The 15,310-nt window shown below is 37.8% G+C and overlaps 1 protein-coding gene across 3 annotated transcripts in view; it reads right to left on the minus strand.

Annotated features, from left to right (window-relative positions):
* CEP112 (centrosomal protein 112) overlaps positions 1–15,310 on the minus strand; it is a 170,503-nt gene that overhangs the window by 49,062 nt on the left and 106,131 nt on the right. For all 3 annotated transcript variants that reach the window (XM_075169444.1, XM_075169445.1, XM_075169442.1), the window contains one exon: positions 13,535–13,765. In XM_075169444.1, coding sequence (XP_075025545.1) covers positions 13,535–13,765 — 231 coding nt within the window. The remainder of the gene's footprint in view (positions 1–13,534; positions 13,766–15,310) is intronic.

Here is a 15,310-nt window from a genome sequence, read left to right on the forward strand (position 1 = left end):
ATAGCTGCGTACAGTGAACATCGCGTAAGATTTATATTACATTTATCTTGACAAACGAGAAGGTTAAAAATGGCACGGTGTACACAAGCAGCATTTTTCTGGGCTCCTTCTTCTGTAACAGGCTGCTCGGCTCATGCATTGTATGAAGCATAAGCTGCTTCTGTATTATTTTAAGGGCATTCCCTCGCTTTCAGGTTACATGCTATTTCAGAAACATAATGAATAAGAATCCAACTGGAAGGTGAACATTTGGAGGGTCAGCCAGTATTCATTAAAGCCTAACTCTTTTTATAGCAGTGGGCAGCACTGCAAATATAGTTAATGGCCTTAAACTGGTTTTCCGTGTGCGAGAGGTAGCTGTTGAAATTCACACTTGCAAAAACTTGTCAGAAATATCAATTGTAATATCCATTTTTATAATAAAAAGGTTTAAATTGGATAAGCCATAGAGGAATCCCACTGATTCAAAAATTAACTTCTGTTTAGTTTCACACAGTTAATACATATTTTAGCTAAAATTATCTGATTATGACAATTTTACATGGAGTTATTTTATATTACAGAGTGAGGACTTTTGCATTAAAAAGATTATGTCCTTGTTACAGTTAATTGGTTTTAAAAACCAACTATAATTCTATAACAAGCCTTAAAGCATCATATTCTGGTTACTGAGCAAAACTGCACCGACTTCAACAAAACATTTCACGTAAAAATTAAAAATGATACTAGCACTACAGATGTGGTATCTGAATTAATGGATGCTATTCTAACACAGACTGATTTTCATTTTTTCCTTTCATGAAATAGAACAGCATTACTAAGAATAAAGGAGAAAAGGATCTACGATGGGATCACACCGCAAAAGCATACCATGCCCTACACTAATTGCAAAGTTTTTATATGCTATTTTTAAGCTATAAGATGTATTAGAGGGGGCTTTTAGTTCTAGTTCCACTCGACAGAATGCATGCACTAAACAGCCCCGGGGCTGCTCACCAGTACGGCCACCTCCAGGGTGGACAGTAGCTCTAGCTGCACTGTGGGGTTGGCAGGTACGTGGACATCTTCCATCAGCATCCACAAAGGTGTTTAGGATGCCTTGAATGTTTATCAAAAATGCAGCTATTAGGGATTTTTTGGAACAGTATAAATCTGTGCATAGGGACATGGTTTAGTGGTGGACTTGGCAGTGTTAGTTTACAGTTGGACTCGATGATCTTAAAGGTCTTTTCCAACCTAAATGATTCTATGATTCTATGTCTTCCAGCTTTGGAATAGCGATTTTCAGATGGAAAGTTAGATTTCAGTTATGCTACAAAATTAATATGAAAACTAACTCCTGCAACCCAAACGTGGATAGATCTGCAAGAGTTAAAGATGCATTGTGAAATAGTGTTCATCTATATATGAATTACAGTTTTGTGACTGATTCACTAGTGTTTCAATTTGATTTCAATCTCCCCAAAACATAAACAAACAACAAAACTCCCACAAATATAACTCTCATAAACTAGAGGGTTATATATACCCACCCATATTCACCAACAGAAAAGCAGATTTAAGAAATCTGTTTAGGGCACTAGCTATGAAATAACTATTTTTCAAAATGCCTGCAACTAGCTAAATGATGGCCATACATAAGCTGATCCTCCATAATTAGTTAGATAAAAGTGTAAGCAAACTAAAAAAAAAAAAAAAGAAGGAAAAAAAAAATCAAAGGATGGGGGAAGGAGAAGAAAGAAAACTTGCTCCAGGGAAGAAGCAACTGTTCTCTGATGTGCAGCAAAGAATTTAACATCAAAGAACTAATGTAAATGGGGCCCATTTACCTTAAAAAACAACACACCACTCCACATTCTGGAATATTTCTATTTAAGTTTGACAGCATCATGCTTTGTACCAAAATTCAAGATTGTGTAATTTGACAGATGTCAAAAGAAAATGACCTTCAGAATGGCTAACTATAGCAATTTTTGTTATTAAGTATGTTAAAACACTCTGTACAGTACCTGTTTAAACTTCAGAGATTAGCAGATCACCTTTTAAGTTCATCAGATTGTACATAAAAATTTCATTTCGACCTCAAAGCCTGAAACATATATTTTCCTTATGTGCCTCTAATACCGACAGTGGGTGACTTCCTACACCAATACTCTTGTTCTTTCTACTGCTCTCCCCACCAGTCAGATACCAAATGGAAAGCCGAATCTCTGTGTAACAGTGAAAATAGCATACCAGTTCAAATATGTAATTTGAGTCACGCAAAAGACCATTAAAAATAGTTCAATATCCAAAACGATGTTAACAGAATAATTAGTCAAGTACCAAATGACTTCAAGGGTTTTGAAAATGAATGATAGAAATCCCAATCTGTCATACCCACAAATCCTATTAATATTCTATTTTACATTCCACTTTTGTAGGTCTATAAATCTTTTTCTTTTTTTTTTTTTTCTTTAAACATACATCCTTAGGAGAAAAAAACCCTCCCATTCATGTGCTAAGTACTTTTCATTGGGAAAAAAACAAGAATGAATAGAAATGAATTTGACACTCCACCTGTATGGAGAATTGCCTTTCTGCAGTAGATTGCAATTCTGTGCTTAATAGGGGCCTATTGAAAAACTGCTTGTGCAATTTGTGCCTTAGGAAAACTCTGATTTCCAGTCCTTTCATTTAAACTAACACCGTATTTCTAATTATTCTGAAATTATGTGGAGAAATTAAATACAGACATTTAACTCTTCCAGAAATTCTTCTACCAAGACTCCAACTGCATGGCATCTCATGCCAAAGTTACACCGTCCTTACACTAGTACGCAATTACTAGCTTCATCTAAATGGATTTACTGAGCATCTTCACTCCTACTGATTTCTATTCAATCTTGCAGTGAGCCAGGCACCTTATTTAAAACCAACTGCATGATTTGGCCTAACATACAAGCCTTGTATACAGCACAAGGTTTTAAAACCAGATTAATAGTCTAGGTTTGCCACACGAAATTGTACAATACCTTAAATATACTTCGTACAAGATAGTACGGATACATGCATCAGGCATTTAAAGAACAGACAGCGAATTATAGTTTAATCTGAAGACGTACTGTGACATTTTGTCAAAATAGTTTGGAGGCAGGTAGCTTTTACATTATGGCACGATTCCTTCTTTTGCTCAACGTTCAAATAAGATGAACTGAGTAAACCTAGAGAAGATGTTGAGACTGCAACGCACTCCACGCTAGGGTACTGAAGCCTAGTTTTCCCGCAGCTACATGCCTAAATCTGGTACAGCACAAATACATTCCTGGATTACGATTTTTAATATTTCCTGGTTTTCTTCTGTTCTGTCCAACTAAATTAAGATGGTTATTTAAAGTGGGTTTAAGACATTATATCAAAAGTGGTGGCATTTTCTTTTTCAGAGCCTTAACAAATAAAACATGCACCCAACGGGAATTATTTGAGCTTTTACAAGCTGCCTTTATTCATCAGAAATACTGGGCACCTCTGCTACACAGGCACTTCACTTGCTCATGTGCACTCTGTCTCTCTCTCCCACTCTAATATAAAGAAGTTTACAGAATAGCTTGTATCACTCAGGCCCAGATGTTTTTGGTACCCAAACAGCTGACAGAGTAAAATCACGATGGGATAGGCTGCTAAACATCTTTGAAGATGCAAGTCAAAGCTAATGTTTCCTCCACAAGTAGAAGGCAACGTACCAAGATGTGACACTGATCCATGGTTTGACTCAGTTAAAGCTACTTAATAGGAGCTTCACAATACATGACTTTTTCAGAAATCGGAGATTTCCAAGACCCATGCACTTTATCATTATATATCAGCTAAGTTTACACACCCTGATTTTTGCCAAGCAGAGACTATAAGGCTCCTGAAAGGATTATAAAGGGATAAGAATGGGGGTTTTATTTTTTAGATTCTCCATTGCTGTTTTAAGTTGAATTTTGTGGCAATAACAAGCAAGTCTTAAGAAGACAATGACTAGAAAAAAATGCCATGTATGTATAATTTTGAGAAAGAACCTTTTTTATTAAATAGAAGGAAAACTGGAAACAAAAGGACATATCGGTATTACTAAGTTACATCATTAGATGAGAGCCCAACAAAAGTTAAGCTCCTACAGTTGGAAAGACAAACATTGAAAATACGGCAAAATCCCCTAACAAATCTATGATCTGAAGCAATCAGTGTTCCTTAGCAAGATTATGCTGGATTACTTTTTGTAGTTTTAATACAACAAAGCTTCCCAAAAAGAACGACAACTTCACGGAGCCAGAAAGTATTACCGTACTGATGACTAACTATGCGCGAGTCCAGCAAAGTCCCAATTAAAAAGAGAATGGAATATATTGCTCAATCATGAAAGCAATTAAAAACATAAATAAGACATTGCGAGACTCTTAACATTCCCAATGTTTAATTATTTATCCGTTCTCCGTCCTGCAGCTGTAGGTCAGAATTAACTCCTCTGAAATAAATACAGGAGAACTCTTTTGGGGATTTGTACCTTATTCATTTTCAAGCAAACACCCAAATTCATTTCAAATTCACACAAGAACTGCAACAGTCTCACCTAAATCAGATTTTCTACAAGTTAAACACCCCTCCTACACTCAGATGTGATTGTGAAACTACTTTGATCTCTGTTCCCAAATTTATTGCTCTGTGTAATCCATGACAAAATATAATGTGATTTACTGTATCTCTATATGACAGCCCAGCAGCTGACAGAACTTAATAATTTAGCGTAAGAAAAAAGCCTTCTGGCACCAAAATATACAAATCATAATTGAGGCACTTTAGTATCATATTACAATGAAGCATATGCAGACTGATCATAAGAACTTCAAAACAATTAGAATTCTTTCTCACCCATTTAATGAAGGTGGGTTTTACTCCATGACATGTTCTGCAGCTGTAAGCAAGTCCTTTTGGAAGACTTTTGTTTCTTCACATTAAAGACTCTGAAGGACTAATAACATTGTTTTACCCCTTCCCTATTTCCCAAACACTCCTTCCCCTCCAAAAAGGAAAAAAGAAAAAGCCACCTGCAGCTTTTCTCCATTATAAAGATATGAAGAAAGAGCAAATTAGTGTAAACAATGTCTTCAAATTGTGCCAGAATTTAAATATGCAATAAAGATATTTTATATTAGTTTGGTCTTGATAATCGAGCATTTTTTCTAAAATAAAGTTATAGTGAAAAATTTAAATATCCAAAGACTGACCTAAGCAGGGATGCGATGGACACGTTCCGTGGAGCAGCTTTTGTTTTGGCTTGTGCCGACCCTCAGTTTTGGGGGACCTGAGAAAGTCTTTGTGTAAAGGATGCATTACCCCAGCAACTTTCAAGAACAGTAAGAACGTGGAGCGCGTGGCATGGGATGCAGGAGAAATTTCCATTTAGTATTTACTAATCCCAGGTAACAAACACCAGTTACCGTTGTTTGCATAAACAAAACCACGAACAAGCCCCAGTGAAATCAGCAGTGATCGCTGCAGGTACCGGGATCCAGTAACAGGGCATCGGTCGTAGGATCTGTCCTCCCGCCCCTGCCCAGGCACCCAGACCAGGTGGTATTCATTCAATAATTCTGAATCTAAGAATGAATTGGCCAAGTTGTTAAAAAAAAAAAGTAATCTCACATTACAATCAGCTACCATGCTGGAGAACAGCCAATGTTTTTCCTAATGTTATAATGTACCCTGGGATGTAAAGATAAGTAAAATTGGTAAATTAGAGAAAACTCTACCTACATGCAATCAGCCTTCTCCAAGACACATAGTATTGTGAAAAAAAAGGAGAGAATGAGGTAATGATTCAATTGGGCTTTAAAAAAATATTTAATAAAGTTAAAATAATAAGCAATTGTGTATTACAAGATAAAGTTGGTATGTTACAGTTTGTGTGGATAGTGAAGAAAGGCTCAGGAAACTATTGAAAAAAATAATTAAAACAGTCATTCTGCCCCTGGAAAAGCCTCCTGCACTTCGTAACCAGGAAAGTGAAGACTGAAACATCAGTTGTACTAAAAATATGAAGTATGTCCTCCAGTCAGGCTCACGGGCCACCGAGCCCACTGTCCTCTCCAGAGGCACGGGAGATGCTGCTTGCAGAGGCTGCAGAAACCTGGCCCCCTTCTGCAGTTCGTACCCCTCGTATTGCCCCAGCACCCACAACTGCTGTACCAGGGAAGTTAGAAGTTAAATCCCTGCTTATTCCCATTAGTGACTGGTTACAAACATGCTGCTCATAAAACTGTTCAATCCTTTTTTGAACCGGCTGATAATGTCTGCCTTCACAACCGCCATGGAAATCAACTCAAGCAGCTCACTATCTGTTGTTTAGAGAAGTACCTTCTTTCACCAGTCTTAAATCAATCTCTTATTAATTTCCATCAACTACGCCCAAGTTCTTGGGCAGTAAATAACAATTCAGCATTCACCTTATCCACCATCTTCATGATTTTGAGAGTCTTGATCTTATGAATATACAACCTAAAGGCTACAACAAGTTACAGAATTGAGAAAAAAGCAGAGAATGCCCTGGTGAGGCAGAACTAGAAGTGGTGTTTGGACACAGACTTGAAAAGAAATAGGAGTCGGAGAAGACAAAAAACCCCACCTGTGAATACTTCTTAGATAGATACCTTAGATTAATACCAATTGGTTAAAAAAACCCCAAACTTCTCAGAAAAACAGCCAACTACGATTGATATAATAGGGAGTGAATAAAGTGCGCTGAAAGACAGGTCATATGATAGAGCTCTAATTTGAATTATATTAGTCCTTGCCCTGTTGAAAGCTATCTTTTTAATTCCCTGTTTTGTCATAATTTATCGTTTAGCTCAATTACGCTTCTTGTCTGGTTCTCATTTCTTAACAGTATTGCATCAGTCATTTTAATTTTTAACCCTATGGTGTTATTTGTGAATGCAAATAATGTGAATGCAAATAATGTGGTGCTTGATCTCCTCTCCAAACATTAATGAAGGTGTTAAAAAGTAAGCCTAATGCTCATGGGTGCATATTTTTTCCCACAGTGACGGTTATACCAGCTACTCTTGGTTACCTCTGGAACTAAGTTTATAAATACAATTGATGGGCAGAAATCTTACCAGTTTACCATTTTGTTTTTCTGAGGTTTTTTTGCCGGTGGTGGTGGTGGTTTTTTTTTTTTAAAGGAGGTAGAAGCAGAGTAACTCTCTGTGAATAACTGAGACTATTGCTTTGAAATATCTCCCGTAAGGAGAAAGCCATAAATTCTGTTTAGTCTCATTTGAGTGAAATATCCCTGAGATTATTCTACCATATTTTTCTTCATGTTTGGCTCTGTTGATTGAAGACTCTTCCAAATGGCTCCCCTAAGGGATGATGCAATTCCTGTGACCATGTTCCTGGTCCACTATCATCTTTCTTTTTCTTTGGAGGAATAAGAAGGAGCAGTGCAAAAGGGGACACACTAGAGGAAGTTGGTTTTCTCCCCTCTGTGAGCAAAATTTTATGGCAAGAGTTGCTGTAAAGGTACTATACAGACAGATTAAATAATCTGCACTTCTTGTGCTAACACACACTAACTTTGCTATACAAATCTTTTCTCTTTTTGAAATACATTTCTTTTTTTTTGATCTTCTGGGCTTTTGGCAGATTTTCTCCAACAAAGCCAAAGTACTATGCTCATTTTTAATAATATTAGTTGGTGAATCCCTAACACACCGTCAGAAATGTTCGAGAACCAAAGGTAAGTAAATGTACACAGACTCAACAACACAAAACCAACAGAAATATTACCACTCTGGAATAGAGAGATAATATCATGCACAATAGTTCTCCGTTACAAGGAAAAAAATTAAGAGACTCGGGAAATATCCAACTTTTCTCGGTAAGAATGAGAAGCTTTTTAGATCATTCATAGCTAAGGCCTAAATAAAAGAATCAATGTAATAGATTCAAACAAACATTTACAAATTTTAGTCTAAAAAGATGGCATACAAACATATACAACAACTGGTGGAGATCCTGAATGCATTCAGCAAGGAGAAAAACATATGTCTACATTATAATTAGATACCAATTTAATGATATCATTATACTCGGGAAGAATACATGTCCACATTTTATGGTTGACCTATTTGCCCCCATGTAAATAACCACGGTATCGCTGCAACGAGTGTGAAAATAGTTCATCTGGATGCTCACATAAATGAAGCTATCTATACTAAGGCTATTAGTGTTCAAGTTAATGAAGTGAAAGGTGTCACTCAGATCAAAGACTCCATTATGCTAAGAAGCCTAAGCAGGAACCTACAGAATTGCTACAGAGATGGTCCAGTTTCCAGAAGGTCTTAGATACAAAGATGGAACTGTTTTTGGCCGTTAATGAAATGTAGAGTTGGCAGAGAAGAACAACAGCCAGAGAGACAGTATTCAACAACGTGAGCTAATGGAAAGCATGCAATGCTTATTCTTTATGAGCAGAAGTAACTTAACTGCTTAGGGGAAACTCAATACTTTTAATAGAGTATCTCTTGGAGTATCTCTTTAATCTCTGAAGATGTCATATTCTTTCTCTTCATCTTCTATTTCTTTGCCAGTGCTGAACAGCGTGACATCATCTGTATGAGTACTGACAATAGTGCCAGAACAGATATTGTGAATTAAAGATATTCCTACATACGCAGTATGAAAGTATGCCCAACGAGCATGTCCAGCTGGACTGCATCCCAGGGCTGTACTTGCTAGTTAATTAACCCAGCGTCACAAAGCTTGATGATAAAGGAAGGACTGAAATGCTCTCTAGGGCATATTATCAGTACCTTATTTGCAAACAGTATGCAAGTAGAAGTTGTTCAAAAATTAAGCATCCAATTATAGGACACTGTCTGCAGATTTTTGAAAAAGGCCTGGTTACAAAAACATTATATTACAACGTAACTATTATATAAAATAGATATTCTTAATTAGGGAAGCGGTCACTTACACCAAGTACAATACTTATAACTCATTTATAGATTTTTAAATTTTAACCTTAACTTTGAATTTCCTGGGCGTTTTAGTTTTATGTGGACTTCCCACCACACATAGGTTGGAGTGATTGTGACAGGTATAGACTAGAAAACATGGTAAATGTCAATTTTTATTTAAAATAACAGAAATCTCAGAGTACAACTGACCGCTACATCATTAAAACCTACCAGTACGGCTCTGGCCAGGTTGCATGCCATCTTGGAGTCCCATCTCTCCAGAGTGAACTGTTTCACAACAGTACTGAAATCAGAAGAATGCAGTCCAGAAACTAAAGTGTTTGACTCTCCTTTTTTTTTTTTTTGACTACAGTTTCATCCTGTAATCAACTGTCATGTGTGCTCAGTACAGTCAATACACAAGAATGTAAATTACTTCTCCACAAGAAAAGCAGCACTGAAAAAGAATCACTATTACTGGAACCTGCATAAAGATTTAATAGGATGAGTCAAAATATCTATTTAAATATAGAAGAGAAGTCAATAAAAAGCTAAATGTTGAAAATTATTTAGAGAGGAAAAAAAAACCAAAAAACTTTTTCTCCCACTCCAATTTACTCATGTGCGCTGCTCAAAGAGAGCTTTTTTATGAGATATTTTCAGTTCCAAGGTTGCTTCCTTTGAGCATTGTTAGCATGTCTACTGATCCGCTCGGGTCATGCTTTCTGAATGCTCATTTTCTTTGCCAAGAAAATACCACAGATGAATGTTACAAACAGTTGTGTTAGCCAAGCTTCACATCTGCACGCACTTAGAAATGCAGTTTGTCTCTTGCTTTTAGTAATTTCTGGCAAACCTGAAAATGCTCATAAGCTTTGTACAGTCCGTTACACCTGGCTGATTAGTGTTCATGCCGTAAGTGCTGCTGATGCAACCTATAACACACCTGTCTCCCTGCTGGAATTAGTCATTAGTGGAGCCTAACTACAGTACTATGTATCTCCAAAATGTTTATTTCTTAAACACTTTATGTTTCATTTCATCATAAGGAGGCATGACTTCAAATAAAAAAAAAATAAAACTTCCACCACATCAGAAACTGCTATAATCACTTGCTATAATGAAATGCAAGCAAATTAAATCTATACTTTAAACGTAAATCAAAATCATTATGATTGAATACGTGTTCTTCTGAAACAATATTTAAGATTCCTTAACTAATAGACAAGAAATAATTTGGAGATATTCTCAAGCCATTTTATGTTAGAGACTGATAACAGATACTATGAAAGTACTGAAGCCCTAAGAACATGATAAGTACTGCTTCAAATTCTCCATGCTATCGTCTTGAATTTTTGTCTGATTTATGTCCAGCATGGCTTATCTGACCTTAAGGACATTAAAATTTGTTATCCTTCTCTGATAAGGAGGTTCTGTGTTCTAATATAACTACCATGTTACGTCTTAAAAGGTGAAGCAATAAGGTGATTATGTGTGATCGGGCTGTGGCACCTGATCTAGCAAAAAGCAAGGCTAGAGATGAATCTCTGCACTGCCCAGCAAGAGCCGTGCCTCTGCAGCGTGTTAGCCCGGCACACGCCGAGCTGCTCCTGTATCACCTCCGCGCTGCCTCTACGCACCAGGCTGGTGATGAGGACCTTGCTTACAGAAGTCCTCTGACTGCAGTTCAGGCAGAGCCCTCCCCACCTTCTCCAGCGCTTCTGCGGCACTCGGCACGGGGAAGCCTCAGAGGTGCCCAACTGCTCCACAACAGATTCAAGACCACTCCTAATGCACATGTTTAGCTCAGCTATAGCTCACGTTGTAGGAAAGTGGTGTTTAATTGAAAATAATACCTGCAACAGGGAAGGTCACTGGAAAATTATGGACTTTTCCCTTTATTATTATTTCCCCAACAACAGACACCATGTTTATTTTTCCTATTGTGCAGGTTACACAGTGCCATTTGGCAACCTGTGAAATATTTTCCCACTTATCATTCCCCGGTGACTGGGAGATGCAATAACTGTCAAAAGATATTTGCTTTTATAATCACAGGTTCAAAAACATTACCGTACTACGTTTATTGAGCAACTTTCTGGCATTGTATGCTGTAATCACTAACAAAATGAATCCAATAAAATATTACAACAAACAATGTACTATCTTTAAAGTTGAGATTTTTAAGCAACAGAAAATTAAAGACCTCAGTAAATTATGTGTCCCTAAAGACTGAAAAGCTGTCTACAAATACCAACAAATATTTAAATCTCCAATGCGCTTGCAATGAACTGTTCCTCTATCTCTGCGCCCCTGCCTCCTTCCCATCCCCACTGCAGCAGGGCCATGGGGAGGGCAATTCCATATGAATCCTGTATCTCTTTCTGCCCATTTTTACTTCAATTTTTCTTTTCACTTAAGTGTTAGCCATTTCTTTTCTACTTCATCACGTTCACGTGAACAACAGTCCACAATTACACAAAGCAATCCACACAGAAATCGGTATTACTCACAAAACAGACCACAGAGGAATGAGATCCTTCACTTGGGAACGGACTGACCTTCAGAAAATCTGGACAGTCAGATGTTCCAAGCCGAAACAGTGAAATTCAGCTTCTCCTTGGATTTTTAAGCAATCTTTACAAAACTGGCAGAAAAAAGTAAATTTAGAGAACAAATTTTTCTCCCATATTGTCCTAAATTTCAAGATAACAAGATTTCCTAGAAAAATACAAAGACTTTTGAAAACAAGTTTCAAGACTCATGCTGCAATTAAGACGCTTCCCCCCCCCCCCCGCTTGGATAAAATCTTCTTCATCAAAGTTCTGTGAACTTTAATAGGATCAAGATTTGAACAAAGTTAACTGAAACCGTAACTTTTGAGCTTTAAATGGAGTTTGCCCTCTAAGCTATTTTGACTATTGGGCTTTGTGGCCAATTTCCACAGCTCTACATTTGGAAGACAGAGACGAAGCAGAATGGTAAAGGGAGATCTGAAGGTAATGCAAGGTATTTTCACATGTCTGTGAAAGACTTTCCAACAGAGATACCTTTTTCCCCCCCCCACCTTTTACTCAACATGTGCTCTTCTGATTAGAGGTAAATATAGGGAAGTAGGTTAAATAAAAAAAAATATTTCAATAGCAGTTAATATAGCTTAAAATTAGCAATTTTTTTTAAAAAATAGAAAAAAATCCAACAAATTAAAAAAATAGTATTTCTGACAGAATGACAATTCAAGACTATTAAAGATATTGCCCTATGAAGGATTATTTGTAACTTTAATTTGAGGATGTAAAGAAGTTAACTTTTCTTTTGCTATACTACACATGTAAAAAAAGATCAAAGAAAGAAAAGAATTGAGATTCAAATACCATTTTTAAGCAAAAATGACAATGTCTTCCTGAGTTAAAATTAATCCTTTAATGATGAATTTCAAAGGTTTAAATACTTTCTGTGACCTTGGCTTTAAATAATTATGCCAAGCGGAGCTTTCCTTACATTCAGAAAAGATTCTGAATTGTTGATCACAGCCATTTTAATGGCTTCAGGCTGGCTGATTTCCAACATAATCCTCCGAATGCTGTTTAAAATTACAGACCGAGAACCTGACGCAGGTAAATGAAATGTCACTTTCACAAAGGCTGTTCAAACAGTATATGCAGATTGTTAATTTGTGCACGGTACATCACTTTGCAATAAAATGTATGATTTATTACATTAATGCATATAAAAGATACTTCAACAACTATCTGCTTACATATACACAGAGTCTACCATAAATATTAAGTAGGGTTTTTTTAGGTTAGCTTTTGAAATAAAACTCACATGTTTTAGCTCATTTCATCCCTAACGTGGTGAAATACTTGAATTCAAGACGCTGGTACCGGGGGATGCTCAGCAAGCAGTGATGAGCACTCAGTGACCCCACTGAACAGAATGGGGAGGGAAGCGAAACATTAATTTCTATTTTCAAGCGTTTCACACAGTACTTGCTCACCGGATGCACACAGGCAAAAGTAGACCAGCCATTGTTAGCAACTAGACCCAATTTCCTTGCAGTTTTAGCCTGAACTTTTTCCTCCTTAAGAAGTTTCCCTCTTTTTAAGGGAGAAAAAGCTTGGTTAGATAGAATTGCCCTTTCTACACTATCTATTCCAGCAAAAGGAAAAGTGATTAGCCTAGTCCTTGGCTGGCTTTGCCTTTGAAATCATCCGGATTTTTAAAGTCCCGAGCACCGCACGGTCGTCCCCATTCCACGCTCACCACGGCTGGAAGGTGCTGTCCCAGCACCGCTCGCAGGGAAAACTGCTACAGCAGCGACCACCGCCACTGCGTGCTCAAAGAGAAGTCGTCTTTCACTATAGAACCACAAACCTTTCCATACTCATGCCGCGACATCCGATGTCAGATCTACAGCATACGTCTGTTTTTTCAACTCAGGTGACCCCTAAACATTTTTCCTCAGTGAAACTTTGCTTATCTGACTTTTGGGGTGATCGCTCCCCTTTTGCCATGCCACAAGAAGCAGCCCTACGTGAACCTCTTACCTTGTCCAAGGCCATCTCTGTTTCTGCCGCATGTATCTTTTTCAAGTCTAACGTCATTTTTTCTGCCTCCACTTTCAGCCTATTCACAGCTGTCTCATGGTCTCGAGCTGCCCTCTGCTTCTCCTCTTCCCACTGATGGCTCAGCTCCAGCAGCTGTTGCTTCCACTGAGCCTTCACCTGAAGAAGTTCTTCCCTCAGCTTGTGGATTTGGTTCTCCATATCACAGATAACCTGAAATAAAGAACAAACAAGGTAAAAAAAACAAAAAAAAACCCCACAAAACACTTGATTTTCTCAGACAGGCTGTTAGCTGGGGTAGGAAGGAGACTCAAAGGATTCTCTATCCCTTTTCTTGGCCTCTCTTATTGCTCTTCCCCCTCTCTTCACATAGGCAGATGAATACAGCTCCCCCCTGCCCAACGCATGGATGGAGCAAGATTTACCTTCCTGGAGGGGGTGCCCCCATAGGTGAAGAAATGTAGTTTGTGGCATATAATCACTACGTATAATGTCCATGCCTTCTTTTTTTTTTCCTTAAGAAATGATCTGCCGCCTTCTAATGAGATATCAACGTATCATCAATCTTTTATCAGTCACTGCTACAGATTATAGACTGTAATTCATCATAATGTGCTAATATGCACCAGGAATGTATCAAAGAACGTCCTCCTCCGGGCGAGGGAACGAGAGCACGCCGAGAGAGGATGACACGGGCCAATGCAGAGAACCCTTAAGACTCTGCAAACAGTATAGATAAGACACACGACCTTCAAAATGCAAGAGACAGACTTCAGAATCCACAACTCTCTTTTATGTGATCACAGATTATCCTTCAGTCCTCGGGAGCAAAACACGTTGCGCGACGCAGCGGTGGCATCAGAAGCGGGGGGCTGCGGTGCGGCAGCAGAACAGCGGGGAGCCGGCTCGCTGCCTGCCTTCCGTGGGGCAACTTGAAAGGGTACGGAATGAAAGTTGTACGTGGTAAACCTGTGTTACTCCTAAAGTATACAGAATATACATTGCTCCTTTATGGTAGCAGTAGAGTATACATTTATTAATTTAGATTTACATTTGCATATAACTCTCACTAGTTCCTTTTCTAACTGCATTTCTTCTGTAGCTTCTTAGACGAAGTATAGGAGCATCATATCTGTGACATAAAACCGTTGTCCTTACAGCTAACTGCAATGTATGACGTTGCAAGCACATATGTTTTCTCTTGTAAATAAAATTCTGAAAATTAGCATTTTCACTCACACAGTATTTCCCCTTTTTCCTCCCTGCTTCACAAGTAACTGCAGTTCCCCGGAATTCTTTCACAGAGGATGTGATAATATCAAGATGAGAAACTGATGTTCTACCAAACAGATGTAGGTGACTCAGCTCAAGCTTATTAAGGGTTTCATAAGAAAATCTGATGAAAATTACTGTATATTTAAAGATCCCATTGCCCTGGAACGGCAGTTACTGCTTCTAGAGCACTGAACTGATCTCCCTCTCCAACTGCTCTTTTTCTTCTTTAGACATTTTTAATGCACTGTCTGTATTCAGCTAAACCATCTATTTGCCGTCTCCGAGAACCACATTACTACAAATCTTTGAAAAAGAAACATTCATTTCTGACCAAAGTTAGGAAATGAATGACTATCAGAAACATGGCCTTGTACATTAATATCCCAAGACAGATTCTTATAGATACTGTGATCTGAGAGAGAAAAATCGAGGCTCGAAAGTTTGCCTATTTTTTCAAACTATTTGAACTATATGGTGTAATAA

Source organism: Calonectris borealis, chromosome 20 (genome assembly GCF_964195595.1).
Source record: "Calonectris borealis chromosome 20, bCalBor7.hap1.2, whole genome shotgun sequence".
Lineage (NCBI taxonomy): Eukaryota > Metazoa > Chordata > Aves > Procellariiformes > Procellariidae > Calonectris > Calonectris borealis.